At 43.3% G+C, this 27,995-nt stretch overlaps 1 protein-coding gene across 6 annotated transcripts in view; it reads left to right on the top strand.

Annotated features, from left to right (window-relative positions):
• RREB1 (ras responsive element binding protein 1) overlaps window positions 1–27,982 on the top strand; it is a 124,928-nt gene extending 96,946 nt beyond the window's left edge. For 5 of the 6 annotated variants that reach the window (XM_051799060.1, XM_051799059.1, XM_051799061.1 and 2 more), the window contains 4 exons: window positions 1,936–2,125; window positions 3,718–6,460; window positions 20,659–21,405; window positions 24,424–27,982. In XM_051799060.1, coding sequence (XP_051655020.1) covers window positions 1,936–2,125; window positions 3,718–6,460; window positions 20,659–21,405; window positions 24,424–24,929 — 4,186 coding nt within the window. In that variant the 3' untranslated portion in view covers window positions 24,930–27,982. The remainder of the gene's footprint in view (window positions 1–1,935; window positions 2,126–3,717; window positions 6,461–20,658; window positions 21,406–24,423) is intronic. The other variant, XM_051799064.1, reaches the window with a different exon arrangement.
• Window positions 27,983–27,995: the final 13 nt, after the last annotated feature.

The following is a 27,995-nucleotide window of genomic DNA, read 5'->3' as shown; positions in this document are numbered from 1 at the left end:
GCCTCTGCAGAACAGCCAGTGATGCTCCTGATGGTGCAGGAGCATTGCTTCCAAGCCTTCACTGTTTGTATGCTGATGTACCAGGAGGAGCATGCCAGAAACACTGCTCGCTTTCACGCAAGGCATTTTCATCACCTCTAAAAGTGAGTTTATTTCAGTAGCCTGCAACTTCTTCAGGTGACTGTTCTAACCCTTTAATACCCTTCTTCCCCCAGTGGTTTTGGTGGTTGTGTGTGTTTTTGTTTTCACTGAAGATGAAAGCTTTGCATCATAGAGTAGGTGCTGCCAAGTGAGCTGGAGGAGGGCCGTAGATCCTGATGCTGGAGAAGTACTACGTGTTGGCATTTCCCCCACACCACCAGAGATTCTTGTCACATTTAGCATACCTTTTTAAGCAAACATTAGCTTTGTAAATGGCATTGGTTTGGTATTTAATAGACTGGAGGAACTGTGCTAGCAATAGTTGTAAAGGTAGGATGCAAGGGAATTGACAGGAGAGTTAAAGCAGATTAAAACTTCAGCGCACAATATTTATGTCCAAACTTTCTGGGTACTCTGATAACAAAGGCCGTGTTATATACACTTCACACTTGCTTCTTTCACCACTCAGAGACTGAGTCCAGTTGCTTTGTGGGTGACTTGGTTATCTCTTCATTTTCAGGGAATAAAAAAATGGCTGTGGGAGTTTATGTGGTGATAAAAAGAACAACAATGGGAGTTTGTTGAGGACAGGACAGGGAGGGAGTGGTTTCAGGATTTTGTCAGAAGTTATTTCGAATTGCAGGATGTTTTTTTAATGAGTAGGCACATGTCCTTTTCCTTGATGTAGAAAGCAAGGATGGTATGGGAAGAACTAAGGCAGGGGGAGATGTGAAAAACTCCTCTAATATTCTCACTGACAAAATCTGACTGCTTCTCATTCACTGGTAACCACAAGGAACTGTGTTGAGTGAAACTGTGTATCACTAGTTGAATGCAGAGTGGACGTGACCTGTCATGCTGCAGAGCTCAAATTGCAGATATTTAAAAGGGAATAGGCTTGTTTACATGTTGGCCAAATGTTGCTGTGTAGCCCTTACTGCCTGCAGCACAGCTTTGGTTATTTAATGCAATGTTTCATGTGAGAAACCTTTGTTTAGCTGAATTTGGGATCTGAGAACTTAAGAAAAGCAAGAAATCACAGCAGTAAAGTGCAGGTAGAAAAAGACATTGATTCTGCATTTTTCTTCAGGGCACACTGGCTGTGAAGGAGATGTAAGAGTGTCAGAAGTGTTGAACCTGTTTCAGGTCTTCCCCCTCTGACATTTCTCCCCTTCTGGTTTTCCTTTTAAAACAATATATTTCTCATAACAACTTGGAAAAAAAAAATCAGTGGAAGGTTATGGAAAGGCAGTGTGAGGAAGATTCACACATGGGTATTTGAGTGGTGTGCCATAGTATGTTTTAAGCAGTGGTTATAAAAGGTGCTATTTATACATTTGCAGCTGCTTGCTACTTAAGTCAGATTTAGCGTCTTCTTGTCACTGATTTTTTTTTAAAATGTTGTTTGTTTTAACAGTATTTCTTAGTAAAAATGAAATGGCGTAAAGCCCATTGAAATATTTTTGGTTGGACAATGGGAAGGTTGTCAGAAGGCTGTGGTCTCAGCTGCCATTTTACTGCCTGCCCTTGTGGGATTGTCAGTTCTCATGTGTTATGTTCTTTAAACTTTCAGTGAACTTATTAGCCAGAAACTAGTAGAAAGTGACTGACTGAAATGGCCTTTTTGTGGAGATCAGTTTTTAACATGCTGTGGCTTTTTTTTTTTTTTTTTGCATTTAGCAGGTTCTTGGTATCGTGGAGTGAGAGTAAGGAGGGTGTACTAAAGCAAGAATGCTAGTTCTTATGCTTGCAGCAGTCAGTAAGTCATTTATATTTTATTCCTTTCCTTTCCAGGTGTGACATCTGTTGTATTACCTTTCGTACTCATCGGGGCTTACTGCGCCATAATGCAGTCATCCACAAGCAGCTTCCCAGAGATCCCATGGGAAAGCCTTTCATTCAGAACAACCCTTCGATTCCAGCAGGCTTCCACGACTTGGGATTCACAGACTTCTCCTGTAGGAAGTTCCCCCGCATTTCTCAGGTACTCTTGTTCTTCATAGCGTAAGATACCAGCTGCTACAGCACATACCTTATGAAATCATTGAAGAATTCATCCTTGCTGAGGCAGAGAGTGCATGTAGAATATTTTGTGGAAAGCACTGTTTGCGTAGGCTTCAAACATTTTCTGCCTTTTCCTTTTCTTTTGCCATCTAGAGAATATTGGCACTGGATTTTTTTCAGCATTCCAGTGGGTAACTATCAGTGTAAAGATGTATAAAAACATTCTCAAGGAAAACTTCATAATATTAGATCCTTGCCCCTTCCAGCCTGCCCATTAGTTCTCTCTTTCACAAAATTATCCCACATCTGAAATCAGTAGAGAGGACACACAGTAAGGAAGACATTATTTTAATTTACTCTAACAAGGATGTAGTTGTGATGTAAAAGCTTTATTACAAAAAACTTTGAGCAGACACCTTACTTAATAAACAGTGACATATTCAGTGATTTCTTCACTAAACACTCCCAGGCACCTTTCCACAATATTCCTTATATAAGGTCTGAGGGTTTTGCACCTCTGAGGGAAAGTGGCTGGGGGGAGACAGGGAGGTAGTCTGTGAATATTTTTCTGAGAGCCATAAAGCTTTCTGCTGGTTGATATTACTCTTCCCTCTGTCAAACCTTGCTTGCCTTAGTTAGTTTGGGTCTGGATGATGCTGCATATCTATTAAAAAAAAGAAAAGAAATCAACAGCACAATCCAGAAGGACCACGCTTAGTCAGTGTCTGCACTTCTTTTATTCTACTGGGATTAAATCATTGATTTCCAGCTCTTCTGGCTGCAAGGTGGTAGACCTGAAATTTGTTGCTGGTCCAGGGGGAGCACATAGATCATTCTGTAAGTCTGTTATAGTTTTGGTGTAAAAGTTACAAAATCAGAAGAAAAAGCTTTTTAAACAACTTGTTTGTTTGGGGTTTTTTTTGTAATTAATGGCAGACATTAAGGGATTGGTATTTTCCTTTTGTAATAACTTTGCTTGCATTGTGAGACGAAACTTACGAAGTATGTAGAGTATATAAAGATGTTACCAGCCCTCTACTACTATTTTTCTTGGGAGAGTAAATGTAATCAAACTTCCTTATCCGAAAGCTTTTCTACTTTAGGCTCTGAGTTTCATTGATCTGCTTTTGGGGGATATTATTTTGGTTGGTTTATATTGTTTTGCCTTTCTGGGTGCTGTTTTTTTTTTTTGCTTCCTCTCCTCCCATGTTCTTTATAGTAGTAGAGCTAAACGAGGTAGTCTACTGAGGCTCCTGTCCTGTCAGTGACACGAGAGAGGTTTCCGGTAGGGAAGTTCATGATAGAAAAGTGTTTGAGAGTCTGAACAGCCATCTGAAGGAGTTTGCCTTTATAGAGGGGAACTTCTGGAGAATCAGCCCCTAATTCAGGTACACCACTTAGGAGACTAAAGGCTGTGGAGCAGGAATATCTCCATACCAGATGGGTGGTGGCTGCTCTAAACCCCTTAACTTAGGCAGGGGAAAAGAGAGTGAGCTGGTTTTGTTTTGCAATAGCATGTGATGCCTTTCCAGTTTAAGATGCCTACTCTAAATATTTTTGCATGTCTTGCAGGTCTGGTGTGAAACAAATTTGCGAAGGTGCATCAGTGACTTCCATCGATTTATTTGCGAGATGTGTAACAAGGCATTCCCCATGCTTTCAGCACTCAAACTGCACACAGAAACGCATGTGGTGGATCAGGGAAAAGACAAGCACAAGCCACAGTCCATGACCCCACCTGGCGAGAATCCAGACCAGAAAGCCTTCATGGCATCCTTGGGCCTACAGTACACCAAAGACATCAAGCCTGTCAAGCAGGAGGACAATACACAGGATGAGGTCCAAGAAATGCGGCTCAGAGCACTGAAGAGTAACCTACCTCAGGAACCTGGCAGCACCACCCTGCTCAGCCTCTCTCCTCTGGAAGCTGCCTCCATGGGAGGGTCATTTTCAGTCCTTCCCCCTACAAAAGAAAACATAAAGCTTCTCTCGCTGCAGCCTTTCCAGAAGGGTTTTATTATCCAGCCTGACAGCAGTATTGTGGTGAAACCCATCTCCAATGAGTCTGCCATTGAGCTGGCAGATATTCAGCAGATCTTGAAGATGGCTTCTTCCGCTCCTCCTCAAATCAGTCTTCCTCCACTTTCTAAGGCACCTTCTGTCCCTGTGCAGTCCATTTTCAAGCATATGCCACCACTGAAGCCAAAGCCTTTGGTAACGCCCCGAACAGTTGTCGCAACCTCTACACCTCCTCCTCTTATCAGTGCCCAGCAAGCCTCCCCTGGCTGCATCAGCCCAAGCCTCCCACCTCCCCCTCTGAGGCTGATCAAGAACTCGGTGGAGTCCTCCTCCAACTCTCATCTCCCTCAACCAGGAGCCAAATCAAGTCCTTCCTCGCAGTTGCTCCTCCAACCCAAAGCAGAGCCTTTAACTCAGCATGAGATGAAGACGCAACTGGAGCAGGACAGCATCATCGAAGCTCTCCTGCCTCTGAGTATGGAAGCCAAGATCAAGCAAGAGGTCACAGAAGGAGACCTCAAAGCCATCATTGCAGGGGCAGCGAACAAGAAGACCCCAACCATGAGGAAAGTTTTGTACCCCTGCCGTTTCTGTGACCAGGTGTTTGCCTTCTCTGGTGTCCTGAGAGCTCACATCCGTTCTCACTTAGGTATTTCCCCGTATCAGTGCAACATCTGTGACTACATCGCAGCTGACAAGGCAGCACTGATCCGGCACCTGCGGACACACAGTGGGGAGAGGCCTTACATATGTAAAATCTGCCACTACCCATTCACAGTGAAAGCCAATTGTGAGAGGCACCTGCGGAAGAAGCACCTCAAAGTGACCAGGAAGGATATAGAGAAGAACATCGAATATGTCACGAGCAACGCCGCAGAGATGGTGGATGCCTTCTGCTCCCCAGACACTGTGTGCAAGCTGTGTGGTGAGGACCTGAAGCATTACCGTGCCCTCCGCATTCACATGAGGACACACAGTGGGTGCCAGAAGAAGAAGCCATTTGAGTGCAAGGAGTGTGGCACAGCCTTCTCAGCTAAGAGGAATTGCATTCACCATATCCTCAAGCAGCACTTGCATGTGCAAGAAAGGGAGATTGAGAATTACATCTTAACGGTGGACTGCAGTGCCCAGGAGAGCCAGACAGAGCCTTCTTTATTGGAGGACAGCACTTATATGGACCACAAGCCCATGGCGCCTTTTCTGGAGCCACAAAATGGCTTCTTACTTGGAACATCATCTCACGTTTCCATCAAGCGTGAACCTGTGGGCAGCTTCCCGATGGATTTTGATGAGCCGTTGGATTTCTCTCAGAAGAGCAAAAGCCTGAGTGCTGTGCAAGTGAAGCAGGAGAACCTGTTTGGCTCTTCTCCCCTGTCCCTTTACGACTGTTCCATGGAGCCTATCGACCTGTCCATCCCCAAAATCCTGAAGAAGGATAAAGATGATGTCCCATGTGAAACCAGGAATCAAGAGTTGGCTGCTTCTGGGAACAGTGATAAAGCCTATAACTGTCTGCAGTGTCCTTTGGTTTTTGGTGCCAATGGGGGCTCAGAGACAAACCGGGGTGTCAGACATCCCCAGCCACTGAAAGGTTCATTGCATTTGACTGTCCCGATCATTTCCCCAGCTCTCCCTGGCAATTCTGCCTTGCTGAGACCCTTGAGGCCTAAACCAGCACCGCCACCTCTCTTGCCAAAGCCTTCAGTAACTAAAGAGCTGCCGCCATTGGCTTCCATTGCACAGATCATTTCATCTGTGTCTTCTGCTCACGCTTTGCTGAAAACAGAGGCTCCAGACGCCAGTCCCAAGGCAGCGAGCAGCTCCACTGGGTGTGACAAATCAGGGAACACCAAAGCTAAAGTGACAATCATGACTGCTGTTCAGAGAGACTCCAGCCTGCCCAGTGACCTGTCTCAGGCATGTGATCCAGAGCAGTCTCCCGTTGCTGATGCTGTGTTGACTAAGAAGAGAGGTAGAAAGAAAGGAACGAAAAATAAGCCCAAACTTAGCAGTAATGTGGATCTGGAGTCAAGTGGGGAGTTTGCCAGCATAGAGAAAATGCTGGCTACCACAGACGCTAACAAATTTAGCCCGTTTCTGCAGTCCACTGACAATTTCAAGGAAGAAAGTGGCAGAAATGGAACAAGTGAGGATGAGAAGGAAACTGCCAAGGATAAGCTGCTGAGAGGGAAGAGGAATGCTTATTCAGACTGCGTGCAAAATATCCCCTGTCCTTACTGTCCTCAAGTCTTTCCATGGGCAAATTCCCTGCAGCGGCACATGCTCACTCACACAGGTAAGAGCACTTTATGCTCACAGTAGATTGTAGCCCCTGAGGATGTTCCTCATGGAAGGGCCTCTCTGTGGAGGAATCTTCCTTTCTTGTCCTCTCTCTAGTGTCTGAATTGTATTCTTCATTAGTTTGCAAATCCCTAGCTGTTGCTGTTGTTGTAGTGGTAGTGATAGATTTTCCAGTAGTGGGATAATCTCTGTGCCTTTGAGTATCAGAAGGTAAATTAAACTTCTATTACCCATTTGACTTCAGTGGCATAACTCAGTATACTTGGAAGAGACTCAGGTTTCAGTTGTTCTATTGTTATTATTGTCTTATCTTAAAGGAGAACATATGTGTTGAATATTTCATTGTGCCTTACATGGTTCGTTTGGCTGCTTCTGGTGGCTCTTTATCTGCATAAGTAATGATAAAAAGTTTTCTAAAAATGAGAGCCACTAAGTATAGAATTGTGGCAGGAAAATAAAATAATAGAGCGTTTAGGTTTTTTTTTATCCTTGCAGTGGCTTTTATTTGACAGATCAAAGAAGGAGGGTGCAAGAACTGCTTATCCTGAGCATTACGTAGTAGCTTGCCTCTAGGAAGTGTTTCTTCTCAGAGATAGACAGCTAAAGGTGGGCACATACCCTAAGGTGTGGAGATGTGTATGGAATCTCTAGTGTTGTGCCACTGTGTAAGTAACCTCAAACCTGGTGTAAACAAAAGGAGGAATTGGGTAGAGAGATTTATCCTAGGTCTGGGGTTATTTTCTGTTCTTCACTACAAAGGAAATACTGCATTGAATGCTGTGCTGATTTGAAGTTCACTCCTTTTTCCACCCAGACTGTAATAAAGTAATTAGTAGATTCTCATCCTGCTCAGAGAGAGTGAGGACAAAGCTCTACTTGCTGCTGCTTCCTTTTAAGTCAGCCACAGTTGTTGATGTTATTTACTTCATTATGCATCTCAGCTCCTAGCATGAAGAATAAAAATCAGGAATATTTGTAAGAAACATAGGGGATTTGAGTACAGTCTTATAAAAGTTAACTTTTTTTAAAAGAAATTGAAGTTTCCTGAAGCAATTGATTCATGTCTGTGCTAAAGAGGGAAACCTGAAGAGGTAAAAGAGGTTAGCTAAGAGGTTTAAAGGGAATCTGAGCTGTGGAGCAGTCCCTATTCCAGTTTGCTTTGGGTGACGCAAGGACATAACTTGCAAGGTATCAGTGCAACAGCGAGGCTATTGTTTTCTGGTCCACAGAGACCAAATTATTTCATCTTATTAAGCATACAGTTTACTTTCAATGGTGAAGGAGAGATCTTTACTCGTATCTCAATTGTTTTCCAACACCCTGGTCTCCAAAAAAAATAGATAGTTACTGAAGAACTGTTCATGAGACAGAAAACAATGGAGAGGCTTTTCCCAGACTAAGAGGTTTGACCTGCTTATTGATGGCAGACTTCCAAGGTAGCAGCACTGGTGTAAACCCTTAATGAAGACAGGAAAATGCACTCAGCCATGAATTATGCTGGTAAAACTTGTCTCCCTTACGACCACTGGCCTTGGAAGGAGACCCCGTCCTTTTAGAAGGCCTGTGCTACGATCGCCACAAGGAAGGCAGGCAACTGCAGCAGTAGCAGGGCTGGATCCTCACCACAGATACAAGATTTTTGGTGATACTACAGCAGTGGCAATAATCAGATTTTGGTTGGTGTGCTCTGGCAGTGATAATACTGAGCTCTTTCTTAATCTCAGAGCAGTGTTGAGAGAGACTTGTTGCTGGAGGACCACCCCACCACCAGCAAGCTTTGATTGGCCTTGGGGCATCTGCTTTCAGGTGACATTAGCATTCTGTTTCTAAACTGGGAGTTCACAGCAGCTCCCCTGTGACAGCAGTGTCAATGAGGTTTTACTGGAGGGGAGAGGGAAAGGTGAGCTAGGAAGATGGAGGAAATTTAGGCCACAGAAATGGTGCCAAGGGAAGTGCTAGGGTGCATTCAGCTGGAGTGAGCCCTGTGTTTTTTGTGGTGAGTGTCCGCTGCTAGTGGCATGCGAGAAGTTTGGCAGCTCTGTGGTAGACATAGCAGTCTGTTGGGTTTATGTTGTGGGTGGGCAAGTTGGTTTTCTCATGGAGACATCTACAGCGTGGTAGTGCAACGCAGCGTTCCTGTCCCCACCTATTGCACAGGCAGTGACTTGTTAGATAGCTCTGTTTTTTAAAAAGAGTTAAGAAAAAAATGTATTTGCTAATCTTATTGTAAAGAGAAAAGGAGAACTTTATTGTCTGGGATTGATGACTGCTCCCTGGCCTGTGTAGAGAGAGGGCTGACAGGCTGATGTGAATGGGATAGATGAGAGTCCTCGTGATCTGCTTCCAAGCTGCATGTGTTGGCAATCACAGCAGGCAAGCTGGTCTATATAACACTGCTATCAAAAAAACCCAACGAGGCAGTTGTTTGAGCTAAAAAGCAACAACTAGCTCTTCTTTCTTGCTCTTTTTTCTTGTCCATTTGTAGGGAAGTTGCTATTCAAGTAATTTGTGTAAGTGGTCTAAGTTAGGTTAAAGGAAATGTATATAATTTTGGGCATTTAAGTGTTACCTGTATATTACCAGTTTTAAACTACTGTATTTATACAGACATAAAAAGATTCTTGCCAGTGTGTCTTTCATGTTCAATAAAATTTCAGCGTGGAGGGCTCCTTCCATGTGGTGTCAAGATCATATTTCCCTTTTGTGAAAAGTGCAAAAATGCATATGCTGACAGTAACCCACATCCCTCATGCAACCAAAAGTCTCTCTCACGAAAGCTTTTGCTCATTCGTGCCTCAACACCACTGTGCTTTTTTTTTTTTAATTCAAAAGCATTTCCCTGAAGAAGCATACACCTTCCTCACTGTTTTTTTATTTTAATGCTGAGCTCGCAAGTGGGGCACAGGGAATTTGGCATAGCTTGGTTTTATGCAGTGTCTAACACAGTACCTGTGTTTTGTTTGAACATGCTTGAACACTTGCTTTTAATACTTTCTTTATCTTGATGTCTTTACTGTGTAATTTACTTTTCTGTGTTCAACTTGGTTAGCCTTTCTTTTTTACTCTTCCCTCCTGGTCTTGACTTTTTTAAATCTCTGAGCAGCAAGTGCCCTGCAGGTGATGCAGTTAATTTTGCTCCTTTTATAGCATGTGCATCAGACTAGGTTCAATATAAAATTACAATGATGGTCTTTTTTGACCACTAGTTTGTTATAGCTAACCTAATCCGTTTGCAGAGAGTCACTTGAGCATATTTTCAGAGGGATACCAAAGGGTCTTACTCGGCCCAAGATTATTTTTTGTAGCAAGTGAGATTTAATGGCAGAGGAGGTTTTTGGTTTTGTTTTGTTTTGCTGCTACAACAGGAACAAACCGTACAAGAAAAGGTCCATAAACAAAATAAAGGAATAAATAGATAAATAGAATGTAGTTACACCTAGCCCGTGAACCTAAATGTTTCCTGTCGAGTGGAGATCACAAGACATAAAAAAAAAAGGACTGGAGGCACTTTTATTCTTTGCTTTTATGATTTAAGTCAGTGAAATTGTAAACATTGCAACATTTGTACTTGCTGTGGTGATAATGTGTTTCCACTAGGACAACGATGGCAAGAGATACCTGAATTAAGGACTGATCTTCTTATATGCTATAATTACTCAGATGACCCTTTATACTGGAACAGACTCCCTTCAAATGACTAGCTTCCAGGAAGTGTCCAGACAGTCCTGCTGTGCTGCTGACCAAAGTTTACAGTCAGTTCTGGGTCAATATTTAGGCACAGACGTATTTTAATACAGGCCATGACTATTCTGACAGAAAAAATTAATAGAAGATAAAATGACATTTACTGTTTAGGTTATCTTCCAGTGAGTAGGTGTATTTTATCAGAAGAGCAGTTGCCTTTAAGAGACAATGCAGGAAACAGAGAAAATGGCTTTTTTTAATTATCTTTTTTGTACCTTCAAAGGTGACATTTTTGGAAAGCAGTCTGGTTTCCACTTGGGAATAGCATTGCAACTTGGGGTGGGAGGATTGGAGTTTGCACAGTAAGCAGAATTTATGTTTGGGTTTTAAGATGTCCAACTAGTACGGCTGTGTGGAAAAAGAATATTTTGTTCGTTGCAAATATTGATCTGTATAACAAATATTTGGTTGATACAAAACTTTTAAAGGCTGAAAAAATGAGAAAATTGTGACCTGGGATGCAGGTTGAGTTTCAAATAATTAATCCTCAGCTAGTCCTGTCGTTTCATGCTTGAAAAGAAATGTGGAAAGGAATTGGGCTATCGTGAAGCAAAAGGGTTTCTGCTCAACTTTGAAGTTTTGTATTTGCATTGTGAATGAAGCCAGATAAAAGTGCAAAAAGTGATGTTATTTGTAACCATAAATTTATGATTGACTTAGCAGGCATTCTAAAAAGTAAGAGTGACTTGAAAGACTACAAAAAGCAGTGCCATGATGCATCTAAAAAGTTGTGTTGACACTGGAAGAAAATTAGGGGAAAGAAGCAGCTCCCAAGGTGTCTGCAAGATACGAGGAATCCCTGGTATGGGTTGAGATTTTAACTAGAACAGAACCAGCTTTCAGAAGATTAAAGTGAGAGAGATACCCACAATGTTGTATCAAAGAGGCTGCTGGCTGTGGCAGGGGGTTGGGTGGTGTGTGTGTGTTTTCAGAGGTTTTGGGTGGGAGGTGGGAGGTGTGACAAGAGCTGATCTCGTTTTACGAGTAACTATCCTCTCAATCTCTTTCTTCATCACAAGGATGTCTTGCAGAATTGCTTTCCTCATTTCATGATCCTGGTTTTTCTTTCAACTTCTGTGCTCAGTCCCTTCCTGTGTTCTAGTCATTTAAATGAATTACAGACATGAAAAACTTTCTCCTGGGGGGAAGTAACTGATGTGGGGCTTGATCCACTGAAGTCAGTGGAAAGATGCCCTGTGGCTCTGATGGAAGTCTATCTGTCTGTCACACAGGTGATAGACATTTATGGAGAGGCTTTTGAGGTGCTTACAGTCAGGATATTGTGGTTGGTCACCAAGCAGTAATGGGAGTAAAGGAAGAAAAACCAGTGAAGTTTCTTATTACACAATGGGAGGGACAGATAGACATACATTTTATCTTGTGTCAGGCCAGAAGCCCTTCCCCTGTCAAAAATGTGGTGGTGTCTTTTCTACCAAATATAACAGAATTTGCATAAACCTGGAGTTGCCAGCTGCTACCTGAGGAGAAATGTGCTTATCCCCAGTCTAAGGAAGAGGATGCTGGACCTCACAGCGGCACATGCAGTTTTTCCCAGCTGTTCTGAATAGCAAGGCCAAGTTGTATTTAGTCGGACTGAAGGCTGCAGACAAGCAAAGCGTAAGGATGTGAGAAGTACCCTGCCACTGAGGGCAGGTACTCTTGTCTCCAGTGGTAGCAGTAGGATGTGCTATTTAGTGTGAGCTGTGGACCCAGCCACTTCCTCCTGTTCCTCTTAACTCCATCAGCATCCACAACTGGTTCATTAGGGTTGTGTGTTCGAGAGCACATACCTGCCTGCTCCCTTTATTACCTATTTATGGAGGTGCTGTCTGCAAGTCCCTCTGATTGCTTTCTGAGCCTGTTGATGCAGTCTGGCTTTAATTTGGCTGCTGCTGCTGGCCACACCAGTGATCCTGGAGAGATATCAGCGATGGCTCTGAGTCCTCCTGCCTGAATGTACCTGCCAGTAACATATTTAGCATCACATAGGCATGTTTTAGATTGTTTTACTTTATATTAGTCTTCGCATTGAAGCTTGCCTGCCATCATATTGCCCCCTCTGTCTTGACAATTAGTAGCAAAAGAAATTGACTGATCCTACAAGGCTTTGTTGTAGGCAGGTGAGTGGCATTTAGCTAGAAAGGAGAAGCTGACACAAATCCAAAGGTGAGCGCAGTCACTCAGGGGTTTTAGTGTGCTGACCAAATGGGATGAGTGCAAGAAGGAAGCTCAGCAGATGGTGGTACATGTCTCTTGCCTGAAAAGTGTTTGCACAAGGGAGCTATTGCTGTAAGGTGTTCACACCTCCAGTACAGACACGGTCACTTAGTGTTACTCAGAGTTGGTTTCACGGGATAATTGGTGAGGTAACAAACCTAAAAGTGGCAAGAAGTTGGCTCTGTGCATCAGGGTAGTTAAAATTACAAATGAGTTATTACCCTCAACCTCAGGGTAGCTGCTGATCAGATTGCACAAAAATGAGCACAGGATTTTCTTCTTACATCTCCATGCACCAGTTTGTTTGGGAAAATCTGCTGTCTTTCCACTCTCTCTGATCCTCTCTTCTTCTTTTAATACAGCAGGTTGCCTTGCAGTGATTCAAATGTGGTAATACAGGTCTCAGTACTAGTCTGGCATTACAATCTGCCATGCTGGGGACCTGTTACGACATGATTTGATCTTGCCTATCATGAAGAGACTAAGTTGCCTTGTTACCATGTTAACAGCCTGTAACTTCACAGGGCTGTAGCTTGGTACCTGGGGTGTCACGTGGGCTCATCCTGCCTGTGCAGACAACAGATGGCTACAGCATGAGAGAGGAAGACTCATGTTATGACATGATCCCCTCACAGAACAAAAGTCTGCAGAAAGGGCTCTGAAAGTGCTCACCTCTGACAATTCTCATGACAGAATGAAACTGAAATGTTCTACTTGAGTCAGTTGAAGGCTTACTTTATAGTCAGCGAGATCCTAATGCAGTTCAGCTGGCCGATGGGATGAGGAGGCAAGCATTTCTGAAGCCGCTCAGATGAGCACTGGAGCAGCACGTAGGATGGGTAGGACCTTGGTGGAACGTAGATGTTGTTCTTAGCAGCTGGCACTGGGCTGATCAGAGTGGTTCAACCTGCCCCAGCAGACAGAGCCTTGGGCCATGGTTGGATAACACAAAGCACTTCTTGGCCACACTGGCTCAACCTGTTCCCAACTGTTCATCCCTGCAGCTGTAGCTGACCCAGCTGCTCAAAAAAATTAAAAGGGCAAGGAGAGGGACTGGCAGTTGTGAGATCAGTTCCCGGATCTGGCTGGCGGTACAGCCCTAAAAGAGCACATTGATGCAGCTGGGGTGTGGAGCTGGCAGCAATCTCCTGGGAGGCGCAAGGGATAGATGCTGTTGAAGTTGGCTTTGCTGTCAAATGCTTTGTGTCTTCAAATTGCAGCTTTGGACAGCAATATCCTGGTGAGCCCATATCCTATAGTGTACACTAAGTTATCACATGCACTTTATAGCACAGCTTAGCATTTATAACTGGCTTGACCAAGCGGTGCTTAATCATGGTCCAAAATCATTCAACAGCTTTGCACTTGTGGTCTCCTGCTATTGGCCAAGAAAAACGGATTTCCGAGTCTGTGGAAGTAAATTAACTATTTGAAACTGTGGCTTAAGTTTAAAATGTGGTGATTTCTCTTTTTGTGCTGGCTTTAAAAAGTCGGAAGGTAGCATGCTCAGGCTCACATGCAGAGTCCTTGTGAGGACCGTTCTCTGTCCTTGGACGTGAATAATCATCTGGATTTCACTGTACACCAGAAGGAAAGGGAATGAATGATGTTTGGTCAGCCATAAATGAAGAAAAGCTTTAAGATGAGGTGTAAGACAGGAAGTGCAATTCAATAGAGTGATACTGGGAACAAGTTTATAGAGGGTTTCTTTTGGTCTTATTTTAAACCAAAACAATAACAAGATGGTGATTTTGAATAGGATTCAGAGATGAGGAGGCTGTGTAAGTGATGGGGCTTCCACAGATCCTTGCTACATGGAGAGGAAAGGAATGGTCTAAAGCACCTGAAGCAAACTGAGGACATCTTGCCTGGCTCACAGTAGTCAGACCAGGGGAGAACTGTACTGGCAGAAAGGCTTACAAGGAAACTGTGGAGCGACTTAATGAATTGCCCACTTTCATCATATTAAAGCAGCCCTGACTTTGTCTCCTTAGGGCTTTCTGAATGCTCCCTTCTTGCAACAAAATGCAGCTAACAGAGAAGAGATGTGGGATGGGAATGGGGTAAGGTATTATTTCTTACGTAATAGAGAAAAAGACTTTGCTAAGGAAAGATCCCTTTCGTAAAGAGGCTTGCCTCTAGTGTGAGAGGATCGAACACAACTGCTCTGTGCTAAATAGGCAAATATTTATAAAGTAAGTATACTTGACAGTGAGCTTTCCAATTGGCATTTAGCAGAATTCATCTTTGCTCTAGATATCTGCCACTCTGTGATCCCTCCAGAAATCATGTGAGCCCTGGGTATAGTGGGCGACTTTTTCCAAACTGTTCTAGCTGTTTGTACCTCTGAACTACATTTGTGGGTATTTCCTAGAGGACAAAGGGCTTAAAACTGTTTTTTCAGTGTCAGGCAAAGTTTAACAGCTGCTTCAGAGCCACAGCTCAGAATAAAGCAAGAGCTGCTTGCCACTGGGGCTTGGCCCAAGTGCTGGAGCTGTTGTATGGAGGATACTGAGGAAATGGTGTATAGCTTCCTTATTGTATTGTCGGCTCTACATCAGACTGCCTTTCTGCTGAACGGTGGAAATCACCATATTAATAATAAAGAAATAAATTCATATTTCACCATAAGCTGAAAGTGTGGGGTTCCCCCCTGCCCCCCACTCCCTTCAGTGCAGATTTCTCCTTGGTAGGTGCAGTCAGAGCTAGTCCTGAAAACTTTTCTTTATGACTTCAGCTGCTCTCTTGAAGGTACTGGGGAATCATACGTTGTATCAAAGGCAAAAAGTGTTTTTTCCCAGAACTGGTTTTCTCCTTTTCCCCCAGATATATTCAGTTCCATTTACTGTAAATAGTCCTTTTCTGTCTTGAATGTTTTCATGTCAAAAGGCATGCAGGTACGACCGAAGTTCTCTCAACTGTGGGCTGATTAAATATTTAACTTGCGTGTGTGCGTGTGATGTAATGAAGGTGGCTAAATTTTAGTGTTTAGAGTGTTTACAATAAAAATGGACAGAGATAACGCCCAAAAATTTGCAAGTTGACTCTGCAGGTCAAAAAGATGTTTTCCAGTTCGTGGGTGGAAGTAGAAGCAGAGTTATGTGAGTGGTTCCAGAAAATGCCAAATTTGCTAGAACTGCTACCACCTAGTGGTGGCTGCCTCCATTGTAAAATATAAGACTAACTGGAGTTATTTCAGTTAATGTAGGGAAAATATTATATCATCAGCTCATCTGACTGATAATGCCAGCTGTTTGTACAATATCCATTTCCGGTGCTCTATCTGCTCCAGTTTTGAGGATTATTTATGTGATGTGTTTCCTAACACTTCTCTTGGGATGTCAGGAATGTTTGTCAATAAACACTTGCTTTAGCCACAAAATAGTTTTCATTACACCCTGTTTAATCTAATAACTCCTTAGCATCTCAGGCTCTACTGCCTATTCCAGTGTATTTCCATGAAAACAGAAAACCAAGGGAAAAAGTCAAACCAGCAATCTCCCCACCTTGATCTGCATCTTCCCTTTAGCTGAAATTTTCCACATTTGGCATCTCTCTTCGTCATTTGGTTTGTGTATGCAGGAAAGCAGTTTCCTCCTCTTTCTTTTTCTTACCACCTATAAAAGATTAAGCAGATTCTTCTGACTGGGCTGACCAAAGACTGCAACTTGAATTGTAAATACACTTTAGCAAAACAGTCTTTTCTTTCCACAGTTTGAAGGAAAAATTATTTTGGCTACAACTATATAGTGGTTTCTTTCATGCAAGCAGAAAAGTTTTTAGATTCTCAGATTGAGTCCTTGAGGTTTTGCTTATGAATACATCTCATGAGAAGTTCTTTTTTTCCCAGGAGCTGATGAGGCAGCAGCTGAGTTACCAGTGGTTGTTTTGTGTTGCCTTCTTCCGTACATGCTTACCTCCCAGCTCTTCTCCTCTCTCTTCCTTACCTTGTGCATCTTTTTTGACTCTGCTGTCAGAATTGGCATCATCAAATAGTGTCACCTTCTTATTGTCATTTTGAAGGAGTGACACAAACTGGTTGTCCATGACAAGGTAACGTATTCTGCTCCCACAGTTGCTGAAGAAGTGGTGGTAGGTGGGAGCCTTGGCAAGTGGACTTCTCCACTCTTGTCCTCTTGATTCACCAAGTGTAAATATGTGTGGGTAACAAATGGACCAGAAAGCATTTTACAGCCTTAGTAAGTGAAAGATGTGAAAGGGCCGAAAGAAACAGCAGGCCTTTCGCATGCATCCTGTTTCCTTCACTGGCTGGAATCAAGTGACTGCTCTGCAACATAAATCAGCAAAATTCTGGATATGATATTCCATCTGAGAGGAGCTTGGCCTCGTTGGGGGGATGTTTGCCCAGATCTGAAGGCTCAGTCAAAATCCTCCTCCTTGTGTAAGATACAAGCCTGTTGGAGTTCTATGACCAGTAGGGTTTCTGTTGCTGCAGATAGACATGTAAGTGGGAAAAAAACTTAGTGTAGGCCAGGCCTAACCTCTGCTGGAGGGGACGAAGCAGCTGCCAGTGCAGGACTACCCTTGCAGCTATCCTTTGCACTGCAGGAGAAATCCCACACCAGACCTGACACAATTGTCTTCACAACTGTTTACCACACACCTTCACAGCTCCCCTGCTGCTATTCCAGTCCATCGGAAGCAGAGCTGAGCTGATTCTCACCCATCCCCAGACAACCAAAATTTGTGCAGAGCAGCTCACTTTTTCACCAGCTGCAAAACTAACTGCATGGGTTGGGGATAACTACAGAGCAGCTCAGCTAGTGAGGAACTACCACTTTACATGAGGTACATGCATGAAGTTTCGTAAGGGGCCTGTGACACTCCTTCTTGACAAAGCAGACAGCACGTCTGGTTTGTGCAGGTAAGAAGGAAGAGTGCTCCCCCAAGCATGAACACATGTCAACATGTTCCTGGCTACATCGCTACCTGAATTTTGAATGTCTTCCTTCAGGGGCGCTGGGCCAGCTTCAGAAGAGAAAACCTGTGTACATCTGTTTTCCCAGGATCTGCAGTGGTCTGTGCCCTTTGTGAAGCACATTGTTTAAACAAGAGTTCGTTTTTCTTGATGTCAACTTCATCTGTTTGCCTGTGCTAGTAAGGCAACATCACTTACCTGTGGACCACCTATCCCTTGAAACGTTATCCCTTGTGCAGGAAAATGCAATTGCAGGCCAGCCATGGGAAGGGGCCCAGGGCACAGAGGAGAGGCAAGGAGGAGACAGAGTTCGAGTACAGTTCACTGAAGAATGAGTATACTATAAGAAAAATAATATATTTTTGGAAATACTGGAAGCAGAAGAAGAAAAAGGGAAAAATTGGAAAATCATACATAATATATGACATGTTGAATGTAAAAGTTGGGACTTTTGTATCGAGAGTTTTAAGACATACTGGTTTTGGCTTGCTCTTGAGTGATTCCAGTGGATATTCTCACTTTGCTCATGATATTTCCTTTTGAAAAACCAGGGAAAAACTTACTCTTCATCCATTGTCTTCTGTTTGGTCAGTAAAGAGTTACAGAATATCTCTCTGGGTACAATAAAAGAGGAGCTTTCTCTCATCAGTTTCCTTGTGCTCTTCACTCATCTCCATCCTAACAACTCACATGGTTTCCTGCCCCATTCCCTAATGAACCCCCTCTATGCTGTGCTTGCAGCCTTTCTTTGACCTAACATACATCCCGTCAGGGGAGCATTTCCTGACCTTGGGGGATGAGACAGAACAGCCCATATCTGCCAGGAGGTGCCCCTCACTTTGCTGAGGGGGAGCAGTGATGGCAAGGGTATAGCACCTGGTTTAGGTGCTTTCTGTTGATATCACTTCAAGGTCTTCATGTCTCAGATCCACTTTGCTGTCCTATTTTTGTCTCTGTCCATCTTCCACTGGCAACCAAAGGCAGCTGTGTTGTTTCCCTTCCCTCCTGCCCCTAACCTGAAGGGAGCATGATTACAGGATCACTTTAGTGCAACATAAACCTGTGCTCTGGTGAAAAAGACCCTGTATGAACATTAGGGCCATGCAAGGGCTGGGGTGGGAGTGGGTAGCCAAGGAAAGACAAAGACCCTTCCCGCAGCAGCAGGGAGTCACATCTTTTGCCTTTAATCCTTCCTTTCATCCCTGCTCATGGGCCAAAGTGAGACACTGCTGGGAGAGCCAGATGTGCTTGTGGAAGAAGACAGCAGGCAGGAACCCATGGCCATGCTTCCTTTTTAAACATCTTCCCTGTGTTGATATGGCCTGGGTTTGGCTTCTGGGCTCACTCCCTTGCCTGTACTGGCAGCTGTGAGACCTGGCTACCTACATGTAACCAGGAGCACCATGCATGGGCCTGGCTTCTCAGTCATGCCTGGCTCCCATTTCTCTGGGTCATGGAGCAGTGCTTCCCCTTAATTATTGTGCATTGGCATTTCAGCTTGATTTTTAGAAGTGACCTCTTTTTTTTTTTTTTTTTTTAATAATAGCTATTTTTTTCTTTTTTTTGCTTTAATATAACCAAGAGATAATCAACAAGTCAAAACACAGAATTCAAATGGAGATTCATAGGGCACTTGTAGGTGACCTCTGTTTTCAGATGCCCCCATCCTCAAATTCTCTAGCGTTATACACAGATTGTGGCTTGCTTGCATGTTTTAATGGGCAGATAATTAGATGAGCAATGAACTTTGTGGAAGGCTTTTGTGTAATCCACTGTCTGTGTAAACAGATCTGTTTTGATTAAAAGGTGAGATGATTTTTTTTGACAGGTCACTTCTCCCCCTTCCACCCCCCCAAGAAAAAGCATATCAACGATTATGCACTATTAAGTGATTGTTCACTATCACTGGAAACACTGCTGCACTTTGACATTTGTTTAATGGCCATTTATTTTCACTACTGCGAGGAGACGGGGTCAGTGCAAGTCATGTTGCAAGATTAGGTTCATACTAATAAGTGCCTGAGAACTATCTTCTTATCTTCTGTCATTACTCTTTTCTTATGAAAAAAACCCTGTGATAGGAAATCTAGGCAATTTGGAGACAAGCAGCATGTTGTACTTTTTCAAACAAAGAACTTAAACTGCTCTTCTGAAGTTTCTAAATCCCTGTAGTTACTCAGCAGCTCTCTGGGCTTACAGATGAATGTTGAAATGTCTGTTAGGTTGTGGGCTTCCTTGGCTGCATGCTGTCAACAAGAAGGAGGTGGGGTGGAGGAGTTAAAGCAAAGGGAAGTTTCAGCTTTCAGAAAGAACAGCTTGCAAAGTTCGTGTCCTGGAACAGTTGCTGGAAAGTGGCACTGGGGATGCGGTTACTTGCCATGCATCATCATCAGCTTTGGCCTCCAGAGCCAGTCAGTTTATTTCCTATTTACAAGTACACTATTTGTGTAGAGCTTGGAGGGGGTACAGCTCCAGCCCTCTGTCCTCCTTAAGCACCTTATCTGTTTTAATTTTTTGAACATTTGTTATGTCTTCAGCAATGTTAATGCTACAGACCAGTAAGGAAGCAGAGGACATCATTAAGGATCACCTCTTAAGTGATTTTTGCCTTCTTGTTGGGGTAATTGTGAAACAGCAAAGAGTGCTGCCCGTTACTGCCCCTTGGCTTTGTGTTTTGGTTCCAAGTGGCATATCAGAGACCCAGGTGTGGATGAACTTCTGCATCTTTCACTTTTATGGTGTATACCCAAGTTTTTAAACAACTTCTGTGTTACTGCCTGCACTAACCTCTAGCATTTAATTGTACCAGTTGGTTCCTATGAAAAGCATTTCCTGCTACACATAAATTAGTTTGATTAATATGTGGGTGTATATTACTTTGATCTGTGTCCATATTTTTCATACAGAAGTTTATTAATAATATATCCATGTGTCTCGGGAACAGTATTTGTGATAGTAGTGACCTCAGCTCTTCTTTGGTGTCTCAGTATTTTGTGTTCTCTGGTAAAAGTGATTATATTTTAAAATGATTTCAAGAAACTGCCAAGATTGTGGGTGTATTTTGGAAAAGAAAGCATTTTGTTACAGATTTTGTATCATAGTGTTAATTGGGTTCTGTGATGTTTTGATCTCTTTTCAGCTTTAAGTTACTTGCCTCGGTCACAGATAAGAGAAACATACGTTTGGATGCTTGATCAGAAGCAATGCTTGTGGGTCCATGTGAGGCCTTTCCGCTGGTAGTTGGGAATTATCAGAGAGCATCCCGCTGAAAGTTTCTCTCTGTTTCCTTGCAGACAGCCAGGCTGATGCAGAGGCGCTAGCTACAGGAAACAAAGTCTTGAACCTGACCTGCTGCGAGAAGGAGCAGTCAGAGGAAATGACAGAGCTACCAGAGAGTGAGTGCGGCCCCAAGGAGGAGCGAAAGGCTGACTCCCTTCTGGCAGAAGAGGATGCTGAAGAAAAAGTGGATGGATATGAAGAGGGCCCTGAGGAAGATTCTGTAAGTAACAAAAGTCTTGACCTCAATTTTGCCAGCAAATTAATGGACTTCAAGCTGGCAGAGAGTGACCAGGGCGCAGGCAGCAGTTCTCAGACTGAAAGGAAACATGCCTGTGACATTTGTGGCAAAACCTTCAAGTTTGCTGGCACTCTTAGCCGTCACAAAAAGGCCCACATTCGTGAGGACAGAAAGGATGAAAGGAGCAGTGAGGATGAAAGCAAAAGCGTTCAGGATGATGCAGGAGCTCCCTCGATGCAGGACTCTGGTCTTGAGCAGGAAGAGTCTCCGTTGGACTTGAAGGTAGTGGAGTCTCCTGTGGACTGTGAGGCAACAGGAAAGGAGAATGAAGAGAGCGAAAGCATCTCTGAGGGGGAAGGCACAGAGAGAAAGTCCACTGAGAAGAGCAGTGATGACAAAAAACCAAAGACTGATGGGGCTAAGAGTACTGCAAAAGCAGACAAAAGAAAGAAAGTCTGTACTGTGTGCAACAAGCGTTTCTGGTCTCTGCAAGATCTGACGCGACATATGCGGTCTCATACAGGTAAGAGGAGGCTTGAGAGCAGAGCAGAACGTGAGCAAGTCTGCCACCAGACTGAGGCATCTGCTCTGTAGGTGCACAGTGGCTGCTAGCACTTGAGGTTGGAGACACTGCTTTTAGTCCTATAGGTATCTGCAAGGTGTCTTCTGTGCCCCAATCCCCCATGCTGCATACAAAGCCTATGGAGAGAGCAGGAATTGCCACTACTGTCTTATCTTCAATTCCCAAACTTTTTCCCAATGCTTGCTTGCAGAGTTTAGAGGTGAGGGCAAGTATGGAGATCCCTGGGAAGTTGTTCTGACCAGCTTCTGACTCCCTTCTTACCATGCCATGTATATGTGGCTTTACCTCTTCCCAATATTTTGACAAGCAGTGGAGAAACGTGTGAGTATGTGATAAGACTTGATCTCAAGGGTGGAAGTTTAGAGAAAGAGAGAGAACCTGGTTTTGTCTGATTATCTGAGCCTAATATGGGTAACGTGCTGGTGATCTGTGTGACCTGCTGCTTGGGTGAAAGGCAAAGCTACAGTGGGCACTTGGGCAGGGAAGGTGGAACACGGGTAGTAAAACGTTTGTCTGATGACTTGACAGGGCAGTGGGATTGCTTTTTGTGATACACAGATTGCAGCAGTGCCTTGCAAATGAGGTGAAGCTATGAGCCAGCTCAAAGGTGAATTAATCATTCATCCTTATTAATGCATCCTTATTAGTTATGTATTTTACCTGCTGGCGAGCTGCTCTGATGTGGGAAAACTAATGTAGTTTGTCATTTTGTATCTTTTGAAGGTGCTCTCTGCTGAAGACAAGATCTTCGAGATTAACAAAATATTTGTTTTGTAATTGATAGGAATTTTTAGTAAACAGCACCAAAGAGTAGAGCCTGAACTAGACTGCAACCCTTCTAAATCATAAATATTGACCAATTGAGTGCAAAATTGATCTGTTTTCTTCTGGCATTGAGCCACAAGTAAAACAGGGGACAGGTCCTATTCTTGTGCCTATTTTCATACTAGTGCAGAAGCTTTGGGAAATGTTAATATCTAAACTACTGAGCTTTATCCCCAGATGATGTGTGCCCGTGGAGATTCCCATCCTCTCTGTTTTAATTGTTTTCATTGCATGCTGAGTTATGTGGGCCTTGTCAGGATGTTTCTTTCCTAAATCTTTCTGTTTCTTATTTGACACGGAAGGATGTTTCAGCATAGAATAGATGTGGAATAGGAACTTGAGACAGTGCTTTCTTCAAATTTAATAAATGTAAATACCACCGACCCCCACTGTCAGATCATTGTATTTTCAGACAAGGATTTTGCACCAATATTGTGGGTTGACTCTCCTCCTTCTCTCCTTCCCCCTTGTTCAGGTTGCACATTACTTATACTTCAGTTTAAGTGTATGGGTTTTTTAAAGATAACTGTAAGGTTTTGGAGTTTGCTTATTCAGAGGAGGAATGTTTGGGACATGCTGAAGTGTGCAAGAAACCTCTGCCTTCCTAACGCACGCCAGTTGAGCTGGAAATTTTTTTCCGTTCTCTCAGTGCAGGCTACTTCCCAGCAAGTAGCTGTGAGATGCTCTGGTGCTGCTGGCCCAAGCGCAGGGTGAGCCACAGTGCTGCATCAGCCACACTCAAGTGCCAGATGGGCAAAGGCTTTTGGCTGAAAATGCTCTGGGAGAGCTCTACCCTCCCTTGATAGCAGGTGCCTGAGCAGAGCACTGGAGAGAAGCATTTCTAAGGAGCATCAGGCTTCCCAGGGACAACGCAATGTACTTGCACATTTAAGCCAGTCCCCTGAAGTTTGTACTGGGTTTTCTTTTAGTGATCCCAAGCATTATTACAAGTGAGTAATGAGCCATAGGTGCCTTGTTCTAATCGTCATTGGCCCAAGATGGTGTCTCGAGGGAATTGCAGCACTGAAAACTCTTTAAAAGGTGTAGTTGGAAAGAGTGGATGGGTTGGGGAGTTGGAGTTGGAAAGGAAAGGATGGGACCTTCAGTCAGGGCCAGCAGCAGTCTGAGGCACTATGTTTGGTTGGGACTTGAGGCAAATTTTGTCTATGGGGCTGTGGCCGCTTTGTTTTCCAATGAGTTCATGCTTAGGAAAGTATTCAAGCATCTGAGGTGCAAAAAGCAGCTCTGAGATCGCAGCAGTCTACCTGATTACAGCAGAGAATGCCTGCAGATGCTCTGCAGCTCAAGATTGCAAAATAAGAGGAAGAATTTTGTCCTGCAAGTAGCATTTCTGGAATGTCTGAGAAGAGGTTTTTTTAGGGGTTTCACATGTCACAGCTGTCCTAAAGCACTAGTGGGCTGAGGAACACCAGCAGCTCTGTAAATAACATCCCAAGGCAGGCATTTTTCACTTGGTCAGTAAATTTTGACTGCCTCTACCAGGCACATCCCATGTCTCACAAATGTCTGACTAGTCTAGGTCCTTTAGCTGTTCTGTGTCCATTTTGGAACATGGTGATACTGTCTTCTGCTTCACAGAAAGAGGAGGGGCTGTTGTGGCAAGGGTAATTCTTGACAGCCTGTCTTCAACATTGGTGATTAACTTGCACATTTCATCTTCACCCATCTGTCAGCATCTAAGAGAGAGGGAGATGATTTCTCATGTGCTGTTGACCACAGTTACCTGGGCTGTATCCTCATCCTTCCATCCAGAGGTTGACTGAAAACTTCTTCCAGAAAAATTGCACACTAAATTCAACAGGATGCTAATGAGCACCTGGTGCTTACAGTCTTCCTCCCTCCTTAGTTCAGGGCCTTGCCAAGCTTGTAACTGTCTCAAGACACGTAGTTTTGATTTTTCTTTTGTGCCATAGGCAATGTATCTGTATTCCTGCGTGCACTCCATCAGCTAGCTTGCTAGAACAGAAGCAAAATATCAGCATAAATGTGACATTCATGTTTGATATGGGTACTGAATTTACAAAGGGCGGAGCGTTTTACACTGCTTGAAAGAAGAGTTTCAAGGCACATTTGTGACCTTACAGCTGATTTTGTCTTTTAATTTTCTTCTAGGTGAGAGACCTTACAAGTGTCAAACCTGTGAACGGACCTTCACTCTGAAGCACAGCCTGGTTCGTCACCAGCGCATACACCAGAAAGTCAAAAATGCCCGAAACCACGGGAAGGAGAGTGACAAGGAGGAGACCCAGTCGAGGTGTGGAGAAGACAGTGAAAATGAGTCCAATCACAGTGGCGCCAACCCCATCTCAGAAAGCGAGTGCGACTCCGCGGGGGCTGTCGGTAGCCATACACCCCTCATGGGAAGCCGAAATGAGTCCCTGGCTGGCACGGTCATGGATTCCCCCTGCGGAGAGGAGAGGAGCGGCACCTGCCTCATGGAGCCCACCAAGAGCGCACAGAAACAGACCGCAAAAGACCAGGAACCTCGGAGTGGCTCCGAGCACGAGAGGCCCTCAGGTTTCATTCAAGACTTGCTGGAGATGCACAACACACCATCTCCCATGAATCACATCCTTGCCCCTGCAGACAGTGCACCTCAGCTCTTGGGGGTTGAATGACTTGCTAGGAGGTTGGACCCATCCCAGCAGGCAAACTGAAGCCAGCAGAGCAAGGTTTCTGGAGTCTCATTTTGGAAGAGCGACCTACAGCTATGGGGAGAGTATGGCAGACTGGACGCGGTGCCATATGCCTTTCAGTATAATAATGCAAGAGACTACAGTATATACTGATTTGAGTGCCTTACTACTTTATTAGATCTTTTTGGTATTATAGATTTTTTCAAAAATGATTTTAATATTTTAAAGAATTATTTGGAGAGGACCCTTTTTCATTTAAGCATTAATGTTACCTTTTGTATTGGTGTGTGTGAGCTTGTTCTTGTATATCTGTGATAGTCGCTGTGTTTGTTCTCTGAGCTGGAAATGGGGGCAGTGGGGTGGGAGGCCCTTGGATACCACAGCCAATAACTGGAAGAAAAATGATGTGAATTTCATATGAAATAGTCAGAGGAGATACAGAGGAGATGTTGATTTATTGTTTTTTCTCAGTAGATGTTCTTGCATTTGCCACACGGTGGAGCATTAAGCCTGTTCGAGGCCTGAACAACGTGGCAGTTGAAGGTGTTCAAAGTGGTTCAAGCCAAAAGCAATGAATTTCAACCTCATGCTTGTTTCCACTTTTCAGCATTAGAAATGGTCTTCTGAATCCTAGGGGTTTTTTCTGGCCGTCATGAACTGAGCATGTGTACAGAGAAGAGTTACATAGCAACGTAACCTATGGAAATTATGCACCTGCTGTTACATATGTTTGATTTGCTTCAGTATATTATTATTATTATTTTATTATTATTTTATAAATCCATCAGTTCGCTCGTCTCTGCAGTCAGCAGAAACCAATGGGCAATATTTGCCCACAGAGATGCGTAGCGCAGCTTGGATCCCCTCTCCAAGTGTTTTTGACTTAACGCTTTCACCAGCTCCTCCTCCTCCTCCTCCTCCTCCTGCTCCTCCTCTTCCTCCTCCTCCTGTGTTGCAGCTCTTCCACTGTACCTTAAATGAAACCCTTCCTCTGACCAGAGAGTCAAGTGGAGGCCAGCGAGGTATCGTCCCACCTGTGCAGGGGTACATCTCACTCGTGGTGGGGTGTGAGTGTGTGCGTGTGGGTGCGTGTGTGCGTATCGGAGGAGAGGTGTGCGAGGACGGGGCCACGCCAGGCCCCTCCAAGTGCGTGAGAAAGGCACTGCAAGTGCTGGATTAGTCTCGTTGCAATCACATTGGTGATAGCGTGTGTTACTTAAAGAGCAAAGTTATTCCGTCTTCCAGTTGAAAGCAAGAGAGAAATGCGAGCCTTACCCTCATCTTGCTACTGTCACGTTCTAGAGCAAGAAAATACTACTGGTAATAAAACTACAGATATACGACATGTTAAAAATAAATAAAATAAATTAAAAAAAAATTAAATTCTTCCTGAGATTTTGGGGTTAATGCTTGAAGACTTAAGGTGTGTGTCTAAATTTCATATCAGTAATTTAACCCCTTTAATGCTGGCAGCTGGAATTTCTCTGTATGGCTCCTGTTGCCGGCAACAGGTGACACTCTGGCCACCAATATTGAAGGGGTTAAGTGAAATGTATCCTACTGTAGCTGCGCATTTTTAGGAGTGCACAGCATTTTTGTTGTCCTTGTTGTTGTTGTCGTCGTTATTGTTGTTTGTTAATTGTCCTTCAGTCATGACCTCTGGGACAGACAGAGCCATAATAGCATTGCCGGAGCCTCACTGTGCTATTCCACCACTGCAGCCCAGCCCAGCCCAGCCCAGCCCGCACTGTGACCCTCCCTCCTTCCCCCCGCAGAATTGCTTTTCCTGCTCTCACCAGACATGGAGGAAGAGGGCCTCGAACCCAGTCTATATTATATAATATATATATCTATATATATCTATCTATATATTAAAATTCTCGTAAAATTTCTGGAGACTGAAATCTCACTGTCCAGAATTGAGAGGAAGAGAAGCGTTCTTGAGTAATATTCTTGCAAATAGAATAAGAAAAAATGGTTGAGGTATATGTGATTTCTATTTTTTTGTGGTTGATTTTTTTTTTTAATTTTTAAATAGGGATGTTTGAACCAGTTCTGAAACGAAGCTAATGCCAGATATAGATAAACCAATCACAACCAGTGATTCATTTGAAACTCTACCCAGGTGCATTCTACTTAATTAAAACCAGTTCATGCATCCCTTAAATTGTTATTACTATTATAATTATAATAATTATTATTATTATTATTATTTTGGGTATTTTTTGGTTTTTGTCATTTGGTTTTTTTGTTTGTTTATTTTGGGTTTTTTTGTTGTTTTTTTTTTTGCAACTCTCCACACTAAACTGCGCAATACTGTGGGGGAGAAGCCATTACTAAACTATATGCTGCAGAACAATGTAGCAAGTAATTAATTCCCAGCATCCTGCCGGGACATCTGCTAGCAATAATCACTATTGATTTAAAGCTTTATTTAGCCTTTATCTATATCCTAGTAGAGTATAAGGTCTTGCCACATTTTATTGACATTTTTATTAGTTGAGTTTGACTGAGAACTGTTGCTGTTGTTGGGATTTTTTTTTTGTTTCCCCTCCTCCCCCAATATTAAACTGTGAAATTTATAATGTGTTTAAACTATGGGTGAATCTTAGGCTTTAGTTTGCATGTTCAGCTAATTTGTCTCTATATGATTTTTGTTTGAATCTTTTTATTTTTTTCCTCTCTCAGGGCTTTTACAAAAAACAAAACAAAACAAAAAAAAAATCTTCTAAAATGCTTTTTCCTGAGTTGCAATGGACTTAACATGGAGATAATTCAATCACTACATTAAGCACTTGACTGTGAAAGCGCAAAGAAAAATAAACAAAGGAAAAAAAAAGAGAGAACCTTGTTTGAGGCTGTTGTGAAATAACTTTCGGGGGCTATGTGACAGTCTGATTCCATTTTCAGAATGATTCATCATCTTCTCTCTCTCTGTGTCTTTTTTCTCTCTTCTCTCTCTCCACGAAGGAATTTTAATCCTAGTGATTTCATCCCATGCAGGAAACAGTAATAAATGTGTAGAATTCATATTTTTCTAAAGGGAAC

Source organism: Manacus candei, unplaced genomic scaffold, assembly GCF_025592945.1.
Source record: "Manacus candei isolate 608988 ecotype Guabito, Panama unplaced genomic scaffold, ASM2559294v1 h1tg000049l, whole genome shotgun sequence".
Lineage (NCBI taxonomy): Eukaryota > Metazoa > Chordata > Aves > Passeriformes > Pipridae > Manacus > Manacus candei.
The sequence above is the reverse complement of the archived record's forward strand: the minus strand, read 5'-3'. Positions and strand labels throughout refer to the sequence as shown.